The sequence below is a fragment of the Lithobates pipiens genome, unplaced genomic scaffold (genome assembly GCF_037356315.1).
Source record: "Lithobates pipiens isolate NorthernLeopardFrog02 unplaced genomic scaffold, aLitPip1_a1.2 Scaffold_16, whole genome shotgun sequence".
NCBI lineage: Eukaryota > Metazoa > Chordata > Amphibia > Anura > Ranidae > Lithobates > Lithobates pipiens.
In genome coordinates this window covers 190,646,307-190,669,889 of record NW_027507748.1, presented here as the reverse complement: position 1 = coordinate 190,669,889, position 23,583 = coordinate 190,646,307, and the positions used below count along the sequence as shown (strand labels likewise).

Genomic DNA, 23,583 nt, shown 5'->3' with positions numbered 1-23,583 from the left:
AAGCCTTAAGCAGGAACTGCAGTCTGCTCACATAATTTGTAATGAAAACATATTTGCCATTCTGAAGCTTCCCTCCGACCACTTTGCATATTATTTTATATATACTGCGATTCTGTACTTGCCAAATATGCTGCAAAAATCTCCCTCCACTGAGTCTGGCTGTGATCCATTTTAACCGTGGGTAGTTGAAGCTGCTGCCTGTTCACTTCCTGGATTTACACAGACACACAAAGGCACACCTCCAGCTCTGCAGCTCTTATTGGCTCTCTTAGGACTCACCCCCCTTCTGTTCCTGGCAAACTCTCAGGAGAGTAAGAGAGAGAGCCGTGCATGATGTCATAAGCCTAGGCTTTTTACCAGACAAGAAACAGGAAGTGGGCTGTATAAGGTATTTACTGGCAGAAAAAAAACGTTTTACTATACAAAGTTAAAATAACAAGGGCAGAAGATCTAATAGACAGAAAGATTTAAAAAATGACTGAAGTTCAACATTAAGAAGTCCCATTTGCAGTTAGCAAGAAGCCATGTGGGGGACATAGCAAACATGTTGAAGAAGGTGCTCTGGTCAGATGGGACTAAAATTAAACTTTTTGGCCTAAAAGCAAAATACTATGTGTGGCAGAAAACTAACACTGCACACCACCCTGAACACACCATCCCCCACTGTGAAACATGGTGGTGGCAGCATCATGCTGTGGGGATGCTTTTCTTCAGCAGGGACAGGGAGGCTGGTCAGTTGATGGGAAGATGGATTGGGCCAAAAACAGGGCAATCTTAGAAGAAAACCTGTTACAGTCTGCAAAAGACTTAAGATTGGGGCGGAGGTTCACCTTCTTGCATGACAATGACCCTAAACATACAAAATTGCTGTTCACAGACGCTCTCCATCCAATCTGACAGAGCTTGAGCTATTTTGCAAAGAATAATGGGTAAAAATTCACTCTCTAGCTAGTAGAGACATCCCCACAAAGACTTGCAGCTGTAATTGCAGTGAAAGGAGGTTCAACAAAGTATTGACTTAGGGGGGCTGAATACAAATGCACGCCACATTTTGCAGATATTTGTAAAAAAAATATGAAAACCATTTATCATTTTCCCTCCACTTCACAATTATGTGCCATTTTGTGTTGGTCTATCACATAAAATCCCAATAAATTACATTTACGTTTTTGGTTGTAAAATGACAAACTATGGAAAATTTCCAGGGGTATGAATACTTGTTCAAGGCACTGTATTGAGCTGATCTGAGTATCTCTGTACCTGAGGATTACTGTTATTGGCATAGAGAGCTCACCCCTTCCTCTTACAAAAAAAAGCAGAGAAAGCGGAGGAAAGAGGAACTAAATAATACATAATTTATTAAGTCCTGACACTGTACACATCCTGGCGGCAGCAGCTGCAAGTAAAGAATGGAATATTTGTTACACCCTGTAAAATCCCTTTCACTGAGTTCATTGACAGACACTGCACTCTCGGGTACATGCAGCCTGGTATGGGTTGTGGGGTTATTTATGTTGGGGCACTTGCTCATCCCCACCTTTCCTGGATTGCTGGTTTACATGCTCAGATAAGGATCTGGTATATATTTTGGGGGGGACCCCACACCATTTTGGAGTGGGATTCCCCTTAGGATCCATACCAGACCAAAGAGTCTAGTGTGAATTGGGGTGGGGGGACCTCCATGCAAGTTTTTTTGTAAAAATAATGCCGGCAACTTGATTGCTTCTTCTTAAATCTTTATTTAGCACAAACAGCAGTGCGACATCAAAATGCGCTTTGATGTCGCACTGCTGTTTGTGCTCAATAAAGATTTAAGAAGCAGCAATCGAGTTTCCAGCATTCTTTTTACAATTTTGGTGTATGGGACACAATGGCCTGAGCATCATTATTCAGCTCATCATCCTATAAACATGCGGTAGAGCTTGGGTGAGTTTTTGTCTACATTACCAAGTTTTTTTGTGGGCTCTTTTGTTTACATTTTATATTATCCAATGATGACTCATCGTTGTTTGTACACCGGCGGGCAGCGGCTCCAAACAACTAATGACTCATGCCTGCTGCTGACAGCAATGAGTCTGGTTAGGAAGCTGGCCGGTGCCGACTCCTTAAAACGCCAAAACACAAGAAAATTTTAAAAACGCTGAACAACAATGTGCAAAACAACTCAAAAACACAAAAAAAATGCAACAAAACACTCGAAAAAAAAAGATCAAAAATTCTACGCTCAGGTGTGAATGCATCCTTATATAGGGAAAAATGAGCAGAGGGGAAAAGAAAAAATGTTTAAAAAAATGCAAACGTCCACAAACTCTTGTGCAATACGAGCCACTTTGAACTTTTTCTGACAGGTTCTGGCTTTTTTCACACGCTTGGTATGCATGGACCCTTAATATGATATGCTAACATGCAGTAGACATATTAAAGCCCAGTATTAATTATTATTTTTTATTAGAAGATCTGCATATCCCTGCACTAAAACAAAGACAAAAGCATTCTGATAGAAACAAACCCTCCAGAGTTTTTTTTTTTTTATGAAAAACTGCCAAAACCAAATAACTGAAGAGTGTTTTTACTTCAAAATATCTGACATTTAGGAATGTAATGTTTTTGTTGTGCTTTAAATCGTGGTGCCTTGAGAATTCCTTTAAACTTTTTATGGTTTTCTTTTTCTCTCACTCCATGAAATCAAATTGATGCCGACTGCATATGTTTTATGCTGTTTATTATTTTTTTTCCAGGAGAAACGGAGACAACAGCAGATTTTCAACATGATAAAATTTCTTCATAACTGTGGTGGGATGAGATCAGAAAAGAAAAAGGAGACAGCAAAATAAAAAAGGTTGTCATAGCTATTCAGTCTGCCAGGGTTATAGAGAACAAATTTCCAGAAGGTTAAATCTGTGGTCACTTGATTCATCGTTGTGCTGTAAGACGACCTACTGGTAATCGTTCATTATATGTGACACAAACAAGGATGCTGGCTACATGCAGGATATTGTAACAGAATTTACTATGTGGAGAATTTAAAATTGTACATTTAAATCTGCATTTCTAATAGAAACACCTATGGATCTAAAATAGTCCATGTACAGTCCAACATAAAAAAAAAAAAAAAAAATTAAATATGTTTTCCAATCAGCTCAAACATTATTGCTAGAAAAGTAGGTTTTCATTCTGTGTAACACAGTCATTTATGGAAATTAGGAAATGTGCGGAATAGGCCGGCCAGAAGTCCAGCTTTGGCTCTGCCATTCGCTATTTAACACGCTCTATGATGAGACTATCAGTTAGGCATTTGAGTTGTTCTTCTCCCAACTTTATTTTGTCTTCCAGTTCTCGTTGTTCCAGGATGAGGGCTGATTTCATCTTCACAAAGTGCTCATAGTCTGCAAGGCTTTCCTCATTAAGGTAGTTTGCCAAAATTTCATAAACGGTGCGCTCTCGGCGATCCAAGTTCTCTTTCAGTTCCTTTGCATCTTCATGTTGTCTTGTCAGTAGCTTCCTCTTCTCAACAAGGGTCCGCTGTAAAGAGACAAATACACTCAACTGATGAGCATCTAAGCAATACAGGCCAAGAAATATAATAAGCACATTAAGGGTTAGTTCACACTGGGACGACTTGTCAGGCGACTTAGCCGGCTGACAAGTAGCGGCCCGTTCTGTACAATGGAACCATTCAAATCGGAGCAACACAAGTTGCTCCAACTTAGAAAAAGGTTCCTGTACGACTTTGGGGGCGACTTGCATTGACTTCTATAGAGAAGTCAATAGAGAAGTCGTTTTGTTACAGCCTTATTCCAAAATTGATCAAATCCATTATTTTCCTCAAAATTCTAAAAACAATACCTATAATGGCAACATGAAAGGAGTTTGTTTGAAAGGAGTTTGAAAGGAGTTTGTTTGAAATCTTTGCAAATTTTTATATAAAAAAGAAAAAAAAAAATCACATGTACATAAGTATTCACAGCTTCCATCATCCATAAATGAAAGTTTGAAACCACCAGGACTTTTCCAATAGCGGGCCATCTGGCGAAACAGAGCGAACTGGAGAAGGGCCTTAGTCAGGGAGGTGACCAAGAACCCTATGGTCACTCTGACAAAGCTCCAGTGTTTCTCTGTGGAGAGAGGAGAACATTCAAGAAGAACAACCATCTCTGCAGCACTCCACCATCCAGGCCTGTATGGTAGAGTGGCCAGACGAAAGCATAAGGCACATGGCAGCCCACCTGAAGGACTATCAGACCATGAGAAACAAAATTTTCTGCTCTGATGAAACAAAGATTGAACTCTTTGGCCTGAATGGCAAGCCTCATGTCTGGAGGAAACCAAGCACCGCTCACCTGGCCAATACCATCCCTACAGTGAAGCATGTTGGTGGAAGCATCATGCTGTGGGGATGTTTTTCAGCAGCAGGAACTGGGAGACTAGTCATGATAGAAGGAAAGATGAATGCAGCAATGTACAGAGATGTCCTTGATAAAAACCTGCTCCAGAGCACTCTGGACCGCAGATTGGGGCGAGGTTCATCTTCCCACGGGACAACAAACCTAAGCACACAGCCAAGATAACAAAAGAGTGGCTACGGGACAACTCTGTATGTCCTTGAGTGGCCCAGCCAGAGTCCAGACTTGAACCCGATTGAACATCTCTGGAGAAATCTGAAAATGGATGTGCACTGATGCTCCCTATCCAACCTGATGGAGCATGAGAGGTCATGCAAGGAAAAATGTGAGAAACTGGCCAAAAATAGGTGTGCCAAGCTTGTAGCATCATACTCAAAAAGACTTGAGGCTGTAATTGGTGCCAAAGATGCTTCAGCAAAGTATCGAGAAAAGGCTGTGAATACGTATATGCATGTGATTTTTTTTTATTTTTAATAAATTTGCAAAAATTTCAAACAAACTTCTTTCATGTTGTCATTATGGAGTATTGTTTGTAGAATTTTCAAGATAATAATGAATGTAACATAACAAAAAGTGGAAAAAGTTAAGCACTGTGAATACTTTCTGGGTGCACTGTATTATTTGTAAGATTGTGGTGTCATCACGCTGCCTCTCCACCTTGTCCAATCAGAGAAAATGCAAAGTTTTCCCTAAATGGTGCCTGTTTGGGCATCAGTTCAGCTGCTTCAACATAGTTATGGCAGATATATACCTACACTAGTCCAGGCTGGACCAATGTAACTATGTAGAAATTGCCATACCTAATCTTCAGCATTAAAGTTGATCCCCAGATATGTGGTAAAACAATATACAGTCTGGGATACCATTTAATTACATTTTTCAATCAGAAGTTCCTAATGCTCTTGCTATGGGAACAACTTATGTAGCAAAGCTTGACCCCCCCACCCTGCTATGACAGCAGTGTCACGGTTAGCTATAGCCATAGTTGTGCTCCTGTAGGTGACAAGTATGTTAGGGGGACACAATTCCTGTCCATACCTAAGGCCCCTTTCACACCACACCATCCATAGCGTCGGCGGTTAAACCCTGCCGGATTTGCGGCGCATTTCGGCTGCTAGTGAGGCGCTTTTACCCCCCGCTAGCAGCCGAGAAAGGGTTAAAACCGCCAGCAATATGTCGCAATAGCGGCGTTTTGCCGACGGTATTACAGCGCTGCCCCACTGATTTCAATGGGAAGCAGCGGTGGAGGAGCGATAAACACACCGATCCTTCACCGCTCCAAAGAAGCTGCTGGCAGGACTTTTCCCTGACTTCCTGCCAGTGCACCGCTGTAGTGTGAAAGCCCTCGGGCTTTCACACTACAGACAACGGTGCAGCTTTTTTAGGGCGGATTGCAGACGCTATTTCTAACGCTATAACGCCTGCAAGACGCCCTGGTGTGAAAGGGGTCTTACTAACAGCAGCTGTAAACAAGAGCCATTTTGATGACTATATACAACAGTAGTCCTTCCAATTCTGAAAAATGCATCTAAAACTCTCACACTGATCCCTTATTCAGCAATGTATTTATGTGGCAGTTTCTGCAAACACCCTCACATGTCTGCAATTCTTATATTCCAGCTAAAATTTACTTGACAAGCCTGTTAGCTTGACAGTTTGTATTAATGCAAGGACAGGCAGGCTCAGTAGAATGAGCAATTTGTTCATCTTGGTTAGGTTATATATAAAGTAGTGGGTGCTAGTCATACTGTCTCCTGCAGGAATGTCATTTATACAGAATCCATTATGACAACTATAAAATATTTATCTTGAACGTGAGCATTGCACGAGCATGTCTTTACATGAAGCCTTCAGGCACAGCAAATGTATGAATTTAAAATACATTAAATAAAAGGGAAAAGCAGGGAATGAGCATCATGCTAAAAAAAAGGACAGGACTTTACAGAACTATCAAAAGCCATTCTAAGAAATCACAATAAGTTACAAGTAACAGATTATGTATTACTAAAGAAATATGTAATACACTAAAACACAAATAAATAATGAGAGAGTCTTCTCATTTTACGTGTTCTTCCAACACATGGGAGCCCACATAAAAATGGTTTTTCATTTTTGTAGCTTTGTTAGTAACCATGTGAAGTTTTGAAGAACACACAGATTTATGCATGCAGCAGAGCTCTCTGTGCAATCAGGAGCCGGTTTTCCCTGGTCCGTTTTCAGTAAAGCAAAATCTAAGGGGCTGCTATGAGTTACTGCACTTTGCTTTATCTGCTGAATAATCTCAAAGGTGTAGGACATAGGTATGTACTGTATTCCACGGAAGCCCTTCACATCTATTCGACAGCATACAGTAATTACTTATGTTGTCCAATATGCGTTTTCAAAATGGCTGGCCTCTAATTCTCCTTTGTAAAATATTATTAAACACAGAGCACAGTCTTTCGATGCTTAGAAATTAATCTCAGCATACAAAGGCACCCGCAACCAATCTTGTGACGTTAAGGCCAGCCATAGATGGTTCGAATCTCGGTCAGTTCAGCAGGATCGATCAACTTGTGTACAACCAGCCTGCAAGATTTCCTTGCAATTACCGCAAGCGGCTGCTATAGCTGCTAGCGATAATCACCGTTTTCTCCAGTGGTTGCAGGAAAAAAATTCACACCATCTATAGCCAGCCTAACCTGTTAACAAGTAAACAAGTTTATTGTTATGATGAAGCTAAGATAAGTGCATTTAGATGATCAAGTATCATACTGAAGTGTCTTCATGGTCAGTGCAGTCCATGGCAGTGCTTTTTTAATACCTGTTCTGTTTAGTTTCCTAAATGGAAACAACAACAGGTACCACTGGAGACTCTTTAGGAGAAGTTTGTGAAACATGGGTTTTTGAAATTTTTCAAAAAACCTTTGGTTGTAATATAAGAGACTTGCATGATGTGGGCTGAAAAATGCATCTGGATGCATTTGGTAAATGTGTCTACAAACAATGGATTTGAGAGTGATTTTTTTTTTTTACACACTATATAGTCAAACAGTTGTGGGCATCTGGTCATCACACCTACACTCTGTATGACCAAATTTAAGTGGAAACCCCTCCACATTATTAAGGTTTCCAATAAAGGGTATTGTTAATGGTACAGCATATGCTTGGGTTTGTTGGAATTAAATTGGCCTGCAAAGAGCCCTCACCTGAACTCTACTGAACATGTATGGATTGAATTGGAATACCATGACTTCTTGTCCAACATCAACACCTAATCTCACAACTGCTCTTTTGGCTGAAGGGGCACAAATTCCCATGGACACATTAACATTTTGTAGAAAGAGGTTATAACCACAAAAAAGGAATGGACAAAACATTAAGGCTCATGGTTTTGGAGTGGGATGTCTGACAGGCTCATAGACGTGTGACGGTTAGGTATTTGCAAACCTTTAAACATATAATGTTGACAGGGCTTTACATTTTTATTTTCAAAAGATCAAAGCTACAGAACACCCTAACTTTGATGAAAAGCCCATCACATTTTGGATTATCTGTTGCACAATATCGATTGTACTATGTTTATTAAAGCTGCAACCCTAATTAAAATACATGGATTTTATACATAAACCTTAAAGCTTTCTCCGCAATCACAGCATTTTCACTGGTAGCTTACCCGTTCTTCTTGGGAGGCAGTTTCATCCAAATTATTTAGGGCATTTTCCACTCGAGCAAGCCTTCCAGATAGAGACAGTAGAAGATTGACGATCTTCTCTAGATCCCCGATGAACATCCGAAACTTATCAAACTCATTTGGTTTACAGACTGCTTTGACGGTGACCTCAACCTCCTCGCCTAAAGCATTGTTACACTGAATATCTTCCAAGAGGGTTTCCCGAGCATCCCGTAAGACTTGCAGCTTCCTGCTTATACTGTCTATAAGTTCTTGCTGTAGGGGGAAGACAGACAAGCAGCATATTACCAATTCCATTTATTAAAAAAAGCTGTTGTATGATATGGATTTGATTATAGGTATGAACAAATCATGAAAAAGTACAGACTTTGTGCAGTCTAAATCTATCTATTTTACAATATGGTAATACATTCATTAGTAATTACAATAACTCACTGAGGCAGAAAAAAGGGAAAATAGAATTTCCTTATTCCGCTATCAATTCCACAATAAACCACCTGGCAGTACTGTCTGTAACACTCAATAACAATATATCGCAACTCCTAGCAACAAAGGAAATTCTTCCAAAACAGGAGAAATGCTATCCAACAAACACATTAATTGTGCTATTGCTCACTCACATCCTTTTCTGCCTAGCACTTCTGGCTAGCAGCACTGGGGTAGTTGGTTTGAACCCCAACCATGGCACTACCTGCCTGGAGTTTGCATGTTCTCCATGTGCCAGCTTGGGTTTCCTCTGGGTACTCCGGTTTCCTCCCACACTCCACAGACATGCTGGTAAGTTAACTGTCTCCTGTCTAAATTAGCCCTAGTATTTGTATGTATAAATGTGAGTTAGGGACCGTAGATTGTTGAGGGCAGGGACTGATGTGAATGTACAATATACAGTGGAACCTCAGATTGTGAGTAACGCGGTTTATGAGTGTTTTGCAATATGAGCCGTTTAAAAAAAAAAAAATCCTGACTCGCTTTGCAACCAGGATTCAAGTCTCTGGGGTGTGCAGTACCGCATTTGGGTAGAGGTGTGGGGGTGCCGGTGACGCTCGGAAACACAGAAAAAAAATCCCGAGTGTCTCCAAGCGTCTCAGAGTGTCTCGGGCACCCCCGCACCTCTGGCCACATGCGGTACTGCAGAGACAAGCAGTGGCTGTGGATTGGATTATCAGATTTTCCATTATTTCCTATGGGCAAACTCGCTTTGATATAAAAGTGCTTTGGAGTACAAGCATTCTTCTGGAATGAATTATGCTCATAATCCTAGGCATTACTGTATATGTAAAGCGCTATGTAAATTGACGGCTCTATATAAGTACCTGTAATACATAATACTAAATAACTGGGTCCTACAGACTTTAACCAGCTTCTACGAAGTACTTGAGTCAGGGAGGGACTATGCTCCTTTGGTGCCTGCTAAAAATCCCTGCCCACCTACCAAGTGGAGGACTGGAGGAGTGATACAGTGAGGGAAAAAAGTATTTGACCCCCTGCTGATTTTGTACATTTGCCCACTGACAAAGACATGATCAGTCTATAAGTGGAATGGTAGGTTTATGTTAACAGTAAGAGACAGAAAAACAACACAAAAAAATTCAGAAAACACACTTAAAAAAAGTTATGAATTTATTTGCATTTTAATGAGTAAAATAAGTATTTGACCCCTCGCAAAACCTGACTTCGTACTTGGTGGCAAAACCCTTGCTGGCAATCACAGACGTCAGACTTTTCTTGTAGTTGGCCACCAGGTTTGCTCACATCTCAGGAGGAAATATATCCCACTCCTCCTCACAGATCCTGCCAAAGTCATTAAAGCGTAACTCCACTTTTGTTGAGAAAAAAATTCCCCTTTGGATGATCTATGTACATTGCAAGGATTATAACAACATTTGTTGCAGAGTCCTACCTTTTGTTATTCTGAAGTAATCCATGTGTGTGTTTGTCTGTGCCTCTGTTCTGAGTGGGTCTAATGGGAGTGGTTTCATAATTAACTGTCAGGTGTTACTAATGAGGAAATCTGCTGGGCCTGCATTCCTTTAGACGTGCTCCTATTGAAAGTATCTCTCCAAGAATGACATTTTTGTTGCAGGGGATGTCTGAAATCTGACCTGTATCTAATGCCTCATACACACGATCAAACAATCCGGTGGGAAAGTCTGCCGGACAATCCAGCCGCGTGTGGGCTCCGGCGGACTTTTTTTTTACCCAAAAGTCCGGCGGACTAAGAAAGTATTTTTGCACTCCAATCTGTCTGCCGGACTCGCATTTCGGCGGACAATCCGGCCATGTGTGTGCCAGTCCGCTGTACTTTTGAAATGAATGGACTTTTCCCACCCGGAGAAAAGTTACGCTCGATTTTTCGGCGTAGGGGTTCCCCTTTAAGTCCATACCAGGTGACGGGGCCAGCGACGCCTCCTTCGCTGGCCCCGGCTACCTGGAGACGCGCTCAAAATGAGCGTGTGTGGGCGAGTCCGTTCATTTCAAAAGTACGGCGGATAGTCCGGCGGACTTAGTACGCCGTATTAGTGTGCTGAAAAAGTGCCGTGTGTGGGCAAGTAGCTCGTTCGAAAAGTCCGGCGGGAAGTCCGCCAGACCAAGTCCGCTACGTGTGTACGCGGCATTAGACAGACTTCTGGGAAAATTTGTGAGCCAATCACACAAGCAGAAAATTATGTTTCTGGGGAGTGGTCAGAACACACTCTGTATATGGAACAACTTCATGTAGCCATATTGCAAAGCATTCTCAGAAAATTACAGTGGCTGTAGATTGAAAAGGAAAGGTAATTTTCAATAACATTCAAATACAATATGATTAGTGTCGCAATTATATGTGCTATATCATTTTTTCTTTCATTCTTTATTTTTCCCCACGGAAATGGAGTTACCCTTAAGTTTTTGAGGTGGACATTTGGTAACTCGAACCTTCAGCGCCCTCCCCATATTTTCTATTAAGGTCTGGAGACTGGCTAGGCCACTGAAGGACCTTAATGTGCTTCTTCTTGAGCCACTCCTTGGCTGTGTGTTTTGGGTCATTGTCATGCTGGAATACCCATCCAAGACCCATTTTAAATCACCTGAAGGAGGTTATCACCCAAGATTTGGCTGTATGTGGCCCTGTCCATTGTCCCTTTGATGCAGTGAAGTTGTCCTGTCCCCTTAGCAGAAAAACATCCCCAAAGCATAATGTTTCCACCTCCCTGTTTGACAATGGGGATGGTGTTCTTGGGGTCATAGGCAGCATTCCTCCAACTCCAAAAACAGAGTGTTCAGTTGATTCAAAAGGGCTCCATTTTGGTCTTATCTGACCACCACACTTTCACCCAGTTCTCCTCTGAATCATTTAGATGTTCATTAGCAAACTTCAGGCTTGTACATGTGCTTTTTTAAGCAGGGGGACCTTGCGGGGGATTTCAGTCCTTCATGGAGTAATATGTTACCAACTGTTTTCTTGGGGACTATGGTCCCAGCTACCTTGAGATTACTGGCAAGATTATCCCGTGTAGTTCTGGGCTAATTTCTCAGTGTTCTCATGATCATTGATACTTCACGAGGTAAGAACCTGCATGGAGCCCCAGACCGAAGGAGATTGACAGTCATTTTGTGTTTCTTCCATTTGCCAATAAACTCACTAACTGTTGTCACCCTCTTACCAAGCTGCTTGGCGATGGTCTTGTAGCACATCCCAGCCTTGTGTAGGTCTACAATCTTGCCCCTGACATTCTTGGACAGATCTTTGGTCTTGGCCATGGTGGAAAGATTGTAATCTGATTGATTGCTTCTGTGGACAGGTGTCTTTTTTTTACAGGTAACAAGCTGAGATTAGGAGCACTCCCTTTAATAGAATGCTCCTAATCTCAGCTCGTTACCTGTATAGAAGACACATGGGAGCCAGAAATCTTGCTGACTGATAGGGGATCAATTATTTATTTCACTCATTAAAATGCTAATCAATTTATAACTTTTTTGAAATCCATTTCTGTCTCTCACTGTTAAAATAAACCTGCCATTACAATTATAGACGGATCATTTCTTTGTCAGTATTCAAACGTACAAAATCAGCAGGGGATCAAAAATGTTTCCCCTGGGGGGGCGTGGCCAACTGCCGAGCTGAATGGAAGCCTGAATCCTCAGCTCCTGCACTGAACGGATGATAACGGCCGTATACTGCTAATCCGACCGCTAAAAAATGAACCAACCGGATCCCCACACGTTCGGGAACCAGAACGGAACATCACGGAAACGAAAAGAGTACCGACATCCGAAGAAATTGACGGATTTCTTCTCCTCTGGGAGCTCTCAAAATGGCGCCCGCGATACCTCACAGCACAACGAACGGGCCTATACTGATCTGCCTGATGCGGACGTCCTGAACACGCAGGCACAAGACGAAGATGTGAACTCCACATCATCCCAGGGACCCCAGTCAGCATCCAACAGCCCAGCTAAGTCACGAATGAGACTAGAAACTACTACTACTACAGCTCTGGAGGTAAGGCCTACTCTGGACAGTCTCCTCACACAGACACCAGCATCCTCCCCTATTGCGGCCTTCCCCACTGCTAATCAGCCTGTGATAGACACCATGTTAAAAGACATGCTGATCTCTCTACACAGCTCCTTACATTCTGATATCACCTCTCTAGTCACAGCATTCAAATCTGAAATGGTCACTGTGAGCAGCAAAGTAAATGTTCTTGAACAGCAGATGAGCACAATGGCTGTCACAGTTAATGATTTAGTCGATGCCCACGACCACACCAGAGAAGAACAACAATGGGTTTGCGCCAAAATGGCGGACCTCGAAGACCGCTCGAGGCGCAACAATATAAAAATCAGGGGGATACCCGAAACAATCTTACCCTCAGATCTACAATCCTATGCTAGAAAAATGATTTCCTCAATTCTGCCTGAACTACCCCCAATTGAAACGGTCATCGATCGTATTCACCGACTTCCGAAACCACATCACTTATCTGTGGAGGTCCCACGAGATACCCTCATGAGAATACATTTCTTCCACACCAAAGATATGCTTCTAGCCAAAACCAGGAGAATGGAACATCTTCCTCCACCATACCAAAACCTGCAATTCTTTGCAGATATATCCCAGTACACGCGTCAGCAACGGCGTCAACTACACACCATTACTAAGCCACTAAATAACCACAAGATTCCGTATCAATGGGGTTACCCCACCAAACTCCTGATCAACAGAAATGGAAAGAAATACAGCATCCATACAGTTGAAGAAGGTATACAGCTTCTCCGTGAATGGGGCATTGTCCCTGAACCAATAATGCCAATACAGCAGCAACATACTGCAACCCAACGCCATGGCTCTTCTGATCCTAGGATCCGCTCCAGCCAATGCACATGAGATTAGTGGTATCACTGTTCAGAAATCCACTGTAACCTCCGTTCCAGTGCCTGCTCGTTGCAGATTGTTCACGAACACTACCCCCACAGATTGCTAGGTAGTCCTACCACCTTACTACCGAGCGCTACCTTTCTTCCCCTCACCATCGCACCTCCCTTCCATTGTTTTTATCTCCCTTTTATTGTTGTTTCAGCTTGTGTATATTAACTGTCCGCTTTTTCCCCCACCCGTTCTTTCCTTGGAGAGCACAACCCTCAGACCTCTACTGACTTCCGCACCTGCTCCATCAACCGACCAGTGGATCCACCGTCTTCGCAACTTCTACACCGACAATACCTGATAAGCCGTCAACTGTGAGTACTACTACACCTCTCACGACCCTCCTTCACCATTGCACAGAATGCCTAAATTCTTATCTCTCAATGTTAAGGGTCTTAATCACCCAGCCAAGAGGTCGTCTCTGTGGAAAACTGCAATATCTTCTCACTGTGATGTCCTCTGCGTTCAAGAGACACACTTTAAAATCAATGCAGAACCCCCATGTACCAATAGACACTTCCCCAATATTTTTCGAGCCTCGGGGCCTGAAAAAAGAAACGGAGTTCTAATAGCAATTAAAAACACACTCTCCTTTTCACTACACGATAGCCTAGTTGACCCCAATGGCAGATATCTTGCAATAGATTGCTCTTTAAACAACGTCAGATATACTATTTTGGCTCTATATGCTCCCAACAAAAAGCAAATTAACTTTCTCTCCAAGCTTCTGAAGAAAATAAATAATTTTAAACGTGGCCAACTCATAATCTGTGGGGACTTCAACATAGTCCCGGACATCACCATCGATACCTCCTCTCACACTACTAGACCTGCCTCCCAAATGGGACCCTTCATAAGGAATAATGATCTCTATGACGTTTGGAGATGTCATCACACTACGGAAAGAGACTATTCCTACTTTTCTCCACGCCATAATTCTTACACACGCATAGACTACTTTTTGGTGGACAAATGGACTTTATCCCGTATATCTACTTCAGAGATTTCTACCATTACATGGTCCGACCATGCACCGGTCATGATAACTGTGGAGGACTCTCCGACCACATCCAAAACTCGGATCTGGAGAGCTAATGCCTCACTTCTTAACTCCCCACAATATTCAGACCACCTCAAACAAGCACTGGAGGAGTACTTCTCCCTCAATGAAGAATCTGTTAATGATAATTTCACACTTTGGAACGCTCATAAAGCGTACATAAGAGGAGTACTTATACAATTGGGAGCCAAAGAGAGGAGGAGGAGATCACAGCGCTTAGACACGCTTACTTCAGACATCAAAACCCTGGAAAACCAAAATCAATCCAATCCTAACCCCTCCACTAAACTTAAACTAGATCATCTTAGACAAGAACTATGAGCTCACCTACTTGACAATTACCAAAAAGCACATACTTACTTTAGAGCTGTACATTATTCTACTAGTAACAAAGCTGGTCGAGCCATGGCTACCAGAATTAAAGGTCATTACTCCAAGACTAAAATCCCTTTTCTATTTCACCCCACCACGAACAAAAAAGTAATAGATCCCTCTGCTATCGCAGACGCATTCAGCCACTACTATGAATCCCTCTATAATTTAAAATCAGACCCCAATACCACACAACCCTCTCCTCAGGACATAGACTCCTTTCTCCAAGAAATAAAACTTCCCAGACTCTCAAGTGATCAACTTCAGTCACTGAATGCTCCATTCACACCACAGGAAATTATTAACACCATTTCTGCCCTGCCATCCAACAAATCTCCAGGCCCAGATGGTCTCACTGGTGAATACCGTACTATAAAAAATTTAGCTAGCTCCTCAGTCCCTACTTTTCCAGAGTATGCAACGACGCTGCCTCCTCCTCCTCTCTACCTCCAGAAATGCTATCTGCTCTAATTATTACATTGCCGAAGCCAGGGAAGGACCCGTCACATCCACAGAATTTTAGGCCAATCTCTCTTCTAAATGTAGACACCAAGATCTACGCCAAACTTATAGCAAACAGACTGATAGATTTAATGCCCCATTTAATACATAGAGACCAATCCGGATTTACTAAGGGAAGACAAGCCTTTGATGCTACCCGTAGAATAATTAATGTGGTACACCATGCTGAGCTCACTAGAACGCCTTCTCTGCTTCTGTCTTTAGACGCAGAGAAGGCGTTCGATAGAGTACATTGGGAATATATGAAAGCAACCCTACTTAAGTTTGGATTCCAAGATACGATACTCTCTGCAATTTTAGCTCTATACTCGTCACCTTCTGCCCAAGTATATACCTCTGAAATGTTATCTAGACCCTTTCAGATCACTAATGGCACACGCCAGGGGTGCCCCTTATCGCCACTAGTTTTTAACTTAATAATGGAACCCCTGGCCGAACACATTAGAACACATTGCAACATAAAAGGATTCACCATTGGCCAAATAGAACACAAAATTAATTTATTTGCTGATGACGTCATATTGATGATCACGGACCCCCTTTCTTCCCTGGCTTCGGTACAATCATTATTGAAAAGATTTAGTGATTTATCATATTATAAAGTGAATGAACATAAATCCATTATTCTAGACATGGGTTTGGATGAGACCACTGGTAACCTTCTTAGAAATTTGTTCCCTTACTCTTGGACTGACACTGGTTTACCCTATCTGGGTATACATATTACTAGATTTACGAAATTACTCTTTTCCCGTAACTATCCTGACATCAAACAAACGCTACTTCAAGACATGGAAAAGATATCAAAACATGAATTTTCTTGGGCAGGTCGTCTAGCTGCTTTCAAGATGATGGCGTTACCTAAACTGTTATATGTCTTTCGTACACTGCCTATACCAGTACCGCTTACTTATCTTAATTCACTACAATCTGCATTAACACGCTTCCTCTGGCAAGGCAAGAAACCACGATGCAATCACACAAAGCTCATCAAACACAGATCAGTAGGTGGCATGGGACACATAGATATCAAGGATTACTATATCGCTACCATCATATCCCAAACGAAAGAATGGTTTAACACACACACCAACACCCTGTGGGGAGCTATAGAGAACACAGTGACACCTGGTACTAATCTATCCACCTGGCTGTTTAGCACCTCCTCTAAGACTCCACAATTATCTCTATACTCACCTACCATACAAGCCACGGTCAAAACTTGGAGAACACTACACTACACTAACTGGACAAATCTTCCCCTACGACCCATTCCAATCCCCCTTGAAACACTACAACTACTTACTCCCGACCTCCACATTCCTGCCTGGATATCAGCCATGGCAACTTACACATCGGAACTTCGCTCTCTAATTAAATCCAATTCGCATACACTCAAGCAACAACAGTCGGCCACCCATATGACGGACTATCTAACATACTACAGGATAAGACATTGCCTCGCTGCTCACCCTTCTTTAGAAAGTTCTCTACCACTAAACATTTGGAAGTTCCTCTTTCTTAACGATCATATCTCTAAGGGGATCTCAATAGTATACTCCACCTTGCAGGGAAAACACATGTTTTACAAGTCCAAACCCCTTACAGACTGGGAGACAGACCTTGAAACACAATTCTCAGATTGTCAGTGGCAACAAGCAATTAAGTCCACTTACACATACACTGCTTGCTCCGCACTTTGGGAGCTCGCCCAAAAAATTACAATGAGATGGTACTTGACACCATATAGAATCGCCAAATTTAACAAACAAACACCGCATACTTGCTGGAGAGAATGTAACTTGCCTGGGACACTCCTACATATCTTCTGGTCATGCCCGCGTATAAAAATAGTCTGGTCCAAAGTAGAAACACTACTACATGAAGTTCTGCGCCTACACATTCCACTAACTCCTTCTCTGGCAATCCTCAATATTAACATTAACAACATTCCATCAGACCTACGTTTAATCACCACACACATTCTCTTAGCCACAAAACTCTTAATAGCAAGAAAATGGAAGACAACTGCAGCCCCATCACTGGATGAAATTATCATGGTAGTCCAAACGCACTATACATATGAAATTGTTCTCTCTAGAGGGAAACACAATCATCACCGCATTAAAACTCTCTGGCATCCCTGGTCGGTATGGTATGACCAATACCACAATGTTTGTACCTACTGCGTATTTACATTGTTGTATGTTCGCTAAACTCAATAAAAACTATTAAAAAAAAAAAAAAAAAAAAAAAAATGTTTCCCCTCACTGTAACATCACCGCTCAAGTTAGCGTGGGAAGCTGCTGACAGTTTGCCACTGCTGGAGGAGGTCACAAATGTTGCTAGACAGCAAGAACCGGGTACTTGCTGTTGTGACCTGGATTACAGTAACTTCAGAGGGGGATAACTCTGTAACGATCATGTGTTTACTTACACTGATGATACCACAGTGGCATGTGTACTGCCATAGCTGGCTACGTTGTGCCACAACCACTCGTGCATTGTTGCAGCTACCCATGCAGTGGTATATTTTGCCATAGCTCACCCAGTGCTTTATTTGCCAGCATATTGTCAGTGTAGATTCCAGAACTGCTCATGTATTGCCACAGCTGCCTTAACCCCTCTTATAAATGCCTGCTGCTATTAAGCCAAAGAGCTTAAAAAAAAATTTTGATCACATCGTCAATTTACTGTAGTGTACTATGTACCCTGCTTAAATAAACTCTTTTTGTATACATATACTGTGCTAGCTTTGCTTGGCATGCTGCCACCCGCCTCCCCTTCAAGTCACCGGATTCAAAAAAGTTCCCAGGTATGACAAGTGATTTATTTTAATTGCTTTGGCATGTGTACAGGCAGGTAAGACTCATCCTACCGGGAAAACGGCACTTCCTCCCCAGATTCAGTAACAATTGTGACACATATAGTTGCCCAATCAGACTGAGGAAATTCATTGTGGTCTTTGTGTCATGTGTGACTCTGGTGCTAATTTTAAGTAAAAGGTGTACAAATATAGAATAAAACAAAATTAGTGATCGACAGCTGCACACACTTAATAGCTAATCCGTGTCCAATAGGTGAATATATAAAGGTGAATAGTGTAGCGCTATCTACTAAAACAATATTAATATATCGACTTGTGGCAATTGATCCTGTGCAATGGTGTAAACAAAATGCCAATATTTGTGAAATAAGCATATATAGAATTCCTTCAATGACATACGTTCTTAATGCAGTTTATAATCAATGTCTGTGGTGTATTCCCTCACCGTTAACTGTGAATATCCATAATAATGGGAGACTTCTTTCCCGTGTCACCTCTGTGCTCTCTAGCCTCTCACCAGTTGTATGCTCGATATAAAGCTTATGAGGATATCTCTCAAACGTGTTGCAATGTAATCAGGTCGCCTCTGGGGGTCCTCTGTACGTTTCCCAATACTCTTTTCTTTGGAATAGTGGTTGGATTCTGCAGTATTCCTATAGAATCTTATCCTAAGTCCTCTCCTATGTCCTCCAGGTATGCATGTATAAAGGAGAATACTCTCGTAGGGTATAATCCTTTCTCCTCAACATTTGTTCTTGTAAGAACGTTAACATTTTGAATTTCCAATCATCGCAGTGGTCACCATGACACATATAGAGGGTGTATTTCTCCAATGGGGACACAGACAACAACAAAAACATAACAAGGGCTTTAACACATCCCAGTTCTATCCTATAGAGATACAAAGTAAAAAACCTGCAATAATCTGCAGCTACCCTCCACAGTTCTACATTTTCACCACTAGATGGCCTTATTACCACCAGCATCATTTTGGCCCACTTGGGTTTAGAGAATTACTGCAGGGAGCTCACATGACATTTCATAAGTGCTATTCAGTCCAGCAGTAAGGACCTTCCTTGCAGATATTACTGCACTGCAGAGAGCACACATGACATTGCATAAGTGCTATTCAGTTCAGCAGTAAGGACCTTCCTTGCAGAGAAGTGGAAAGATCCAAGAAATCGCTGGACTGGCCAAAAATCCAGGGTGCTGTGGGAGAAATACTAGACTTCACGTTTAAGGCCATCCATACACAGTTTGAATCGGACCGTTAATGGGCAAGCTGAAGAAACCAAGTTGATCGATCAATCAACTAGAGTACAACCAGTCTGCTGGATTCTCTTGCAATTATTGCTGGCCGCTGCTATAGCCACTAGTGATAATCACGCTCTTCTCCAGACGAGGATGGCTCCCCCCCTCCTTACCAAGAAGACAATTGCTGATTCCCCCATCAGCACTGAGAGTGCTGACGGGGGAATTGTGCAAATTTCTTTCATGCAACCGTGTTTACAGGAAATAAATGCGTACTGTGTATAGCCTGCAAATTGAAACTAAAGTTCCGCTATGATGCATTGTGTGCAGGTCGGCATTATATTGCAGACAAAACATGCAAGAGACTTGCACATCTCATCTTACAGCCGCTGGGTCGATCCTGTGTGCCAGGATGATTAGCACCTGCACATGTATGGGAGTGACATCATCCCATGCTGGTCAATGAAGAGGGACAAAACCTGACACAAAGGAGACAATGCTTGCGAGGGAGCGTTGGGAAGGTGAATCTCCTTCTATTTAACTCTCCTTTTAAGGCTAAGCTGCAGAAATACTAATATACTAATAACTGACAAGCAAAGCAAATTGTAGGTCCTACTTTACTGCTGGTGGCAAATTGTGCTTCTCCACTAGTTGCTGAGTTTAGATAGAAGGTTGACCATACCCAATCTGATTGTACAATCTCCTTTAGATCTACCATCAATTGTGTAGTATAAGAGTTTGCCCTATTATTTATTTTTGCTACATTTAAAAGACATCATACAATCAGATTGTGATGTGTATTGCCCATTCTATTGGGCAAAATGGGTCCTGCTTTGACTAAAACTGGAGAGTGCAAAATCTGGTGCAACTCTGCATAGAAACCAATCAGCATCCAATTACCACAGCTTAATTGAACAAGCTGAAGGTAGAAGCTGATTGGCTACCATACGCAGCTGCACCAGATTCAGAGTGCACCAGTTTTAGTAAATCTACCCCACATAGTCAGGTTAGAATCATATACATTTTTCAGTTTAGGTACATGCACACCAAGTCATGATTAAGACTTGCATGTATTTCTTATGACTTACCTTCTCCTTAAAGGGCAAAGTTCACCTTTGGTCACTTTTTTTTCTTCTAAATTCCAGCACCCTATGTACCAATATAGCATTAATGTACTTATTTTGCAAAAATAAAACAGCTTTTCATTAATTCTACACCGGCTTACCTCACACTCTCTTCATAGCCGTATAAATACACTGCTCGATTACTTCTGCCTTACTTCCTGGACAGACTTTAGGAGTTGACCAGATGATCTCATTTACACACACCCTTCATCATCTACCCTCAGCTGGTCAACTTTTTCCTGTGTCATGACCTAAAGTCTGCCCAGGAAGTATGGCAGAAGTAATATAGAGCAGTGTGTTTAAACAGCTATAAAGAGAGTGAGGTAAGCCTGTGTAGAATTAATGGAAAGTGGTATAATTTTTGCAAAATAAGTACATTAATTCTATATCGGTACATAGGGGGCTTGAATTTGGAAGAAAAAAAAAAAGGTGAACATAGGAGAACTTAGCCTTTAAGGAGCAAAAACTGAAGTCCATCCCTAGTCTAGTCTGGAGAGATCAAAAGAGGATGGCTACGTTCTTGCATACAGTGGGACCATGGAGAACTAACGTAGCCACCATCTAACAAGATCACAGAAGCAAAATAAAAGGAATCTGGAGAAGGCTGAGAGCAATAGATGGTACTTTTTGAGTTAAGAATACATACTTGAATAGAGTTTAGTGTCACTTAAACAGTTTTACCAACATACACTTTGCTAGCCTCTAATTCTTTAGGAAATCAACCCCACTGTGAATAATAAAGTACATTATTGTGTGACTTATGTGAGGGGACAACTGGTAACCTAGTCTTTCCTATTCTTTAAAATAAGGTAGAGAGTAAAAAAGAAAGACATACACATATGAAAGGGCATTTATGAGTTCCTTTCTGGAGCGTAAATGCAGAATTTCCCTTCACTAAGTTAAGTGTATGGTACTGACATGAGTTGTGTGTTAACAAAGATGCCAACATGCCAGTGCCAAGGTAAATATCTGTGAAGTGCAGTGTGCCATAAGAAACAAGATAGGTAAGCAACAGGTTGTCCATAGAAAAATATTAATGTTGAGCGTGGTTAGCCAAATGTTTGCTTTTCTATTTTTGGATGTGTGTGTCCATTAAACACCATGCTCCTTTAAATAGTGCACAGATATGGAAAATAGTTACAAAGAACAATGAGATGGAAATGCCTTCTGCAGTGCTGCATTCCAGTAGTATATTTCCATCAAGCTGTATCACTCCAGGCAGCCCATCTAATACTGAATACCATGTGTCAGATGAGCTGCTCTGCCCAGTACTTTATTCCTAGGATGATAACTAAGACGGAGCATGGATTATGTATGAAGGAAAGGCCTACGCATGCAAAACAGCCTAGATTTTATCAGTTTTACAGGGTGAGTTTCCCAGTTTTTTTTTTTCCACTTTATTTAAAGCGGTTGTATAGACTTTTTTGTAAGTTTAACCTACAGGTAAGCCTATAATAAGGCTTACCTGTAGGTAAAAAAATATCTCCTAAACCTGTACGGTTTAGGAGATATTCCCCTCGCAATGCTGACTGCAGCGGCGCATGCGCACAGGGGATTCACAGCTGAAAGTCCGGCAGACGCCAGACCCTGCCGGAAAGAAATCTCCCGCGTGCATGCGTGGGAATGGATCTCGCAGCTCCGGCCACTCACAACGCCGAAGCCGCGATACCCGGAAGACATGTCGAGGGAACATGTCAGCTTCCTTGGCGTGGATCGGGCCAGATGTCGGGTCCTGGTTCTAAGTTAAGTATTTCATAATGAGCTAGTATGCGGTGCATACTAGCTCATTATGACTTTTACCTTGCAGGTCAGAAAAAAAAAAAAAACGTCAGCGGGTTTACTCACACTTTAACCACTTGGGTACCGCGCTATTGCAAAATGACGGCAATAGCGCGGACCCACATTTCCGGGACTACGTCTATTGACGTCATCCCGGATACGAGCGGCCTGCGCGCCCCCTGAGGGGCGCGCACGGCGCGCTCTGTGATCGGCGAGTCCGTGAGACTCGCCTGATCACCGATCCGTGTAAGGGGTCGATCCCGACCCCTTATCACGTGATCAGCTGTCAGCCAATGACAGCTGATCATGTGATAAAACGGAGCCGGTAATCGGCTAGTATTCCTCCTCGCGCTGACAGCGCGAGGAGAAAAAAAAAAAGCCGATCGCCGGCGGCCGTGTTCGGGACATCAGTCCCGATCACGGCCAGCAATTTAAACGGACACCTGCCCCCTGCCAGTGCCCACCTGCCACCCGCAGTGCCATCCTGAAATAAAGTAAGTGCCCCCCTGTCAGTGCCACCCAGCAGTGCCCATAGTGCCCACAGTGCCACCCAGCAGTGCCCACAGTGCCACCCAGCAGTGCCCACAGTGCCACCCAGCAGTGCCACCCACAGTGCCACCCAAAATCTGCCTCAAAGGTGCTGCACCCCAGTGCCGCCCATCAGTGCCCAGCAGTGCCGCCCATCAGTGCCCAGCAGTGCCGCCCATCAGTGCCCAGCAGTGCCACCTATCAGAGCCACCTATCAGTGCCACCTATCAGTGCCCATCAGTCCCATCTATCTGTGGTACCTATCAGTGCCCATCCGTGCCACCCATCCGTGCCACTTATCCGTGCCACCCATCCGTGCCATCTTATCTGTGCCCATCTTTGCCCATCAGTGCCGCCTTATCTGTGCCCATCGGTGCCGCCTTATCTGTGCCTATTAGTGCCACCTTAACTATGCCTATCAGTGCCCACCAGTGCAGCCTATCAGTGCCCACCAATGCAGCCCATCAGTGCCCACCAATGCAGCCCATCAGTGCCCACCAATGCAGCCCATCAGTGCCCACCAATGCAGCCTATCAGTGCCGCCTAATCAGCGCACTTCAATGAAGGAGAAAAATGACCCGTTTGCAAAATTTTATAACAAACTATTAAAACATGATTTTTTTTTTTTTTTTTT

The 23,583-nt window shown here is 42.6% G+C and overlaps 1 protein-coding gene across 3 annotated transcripts in view; it reads right to left on the bottom strand.

Moving 5' to 3' along the window:
* Nucleotides 1-2,705: 2,705 nt before the first annotated feature.
* Nucleotides 2,706-23,583, bottom strand: part of SHROOM2 (shroom family member 2) — a 324,490-nt gene continuing 303,612 nt past the window's right edge. For all 3 annotated transcript variants that reach the window (XM_077480839.1, XM_077480841.1, XM_077480840.1), the window contains 2 exons: nt 8,059-8,331; nt 2,706-3,522 (listed from right to left, as the gene is read on the bottom strand). In XM_077480839.1, the coding sequence (XP_077336965.1) occupies nt 3,256-3,522; nt 8,059-8,331 (540 nt within the window). In that variant the 3' untranslated portion in view covers nt 2,706-3,255. The remainder of the gene's footprint in view (nt 3,523-8,058; nt 8,332-23,583) is intronic.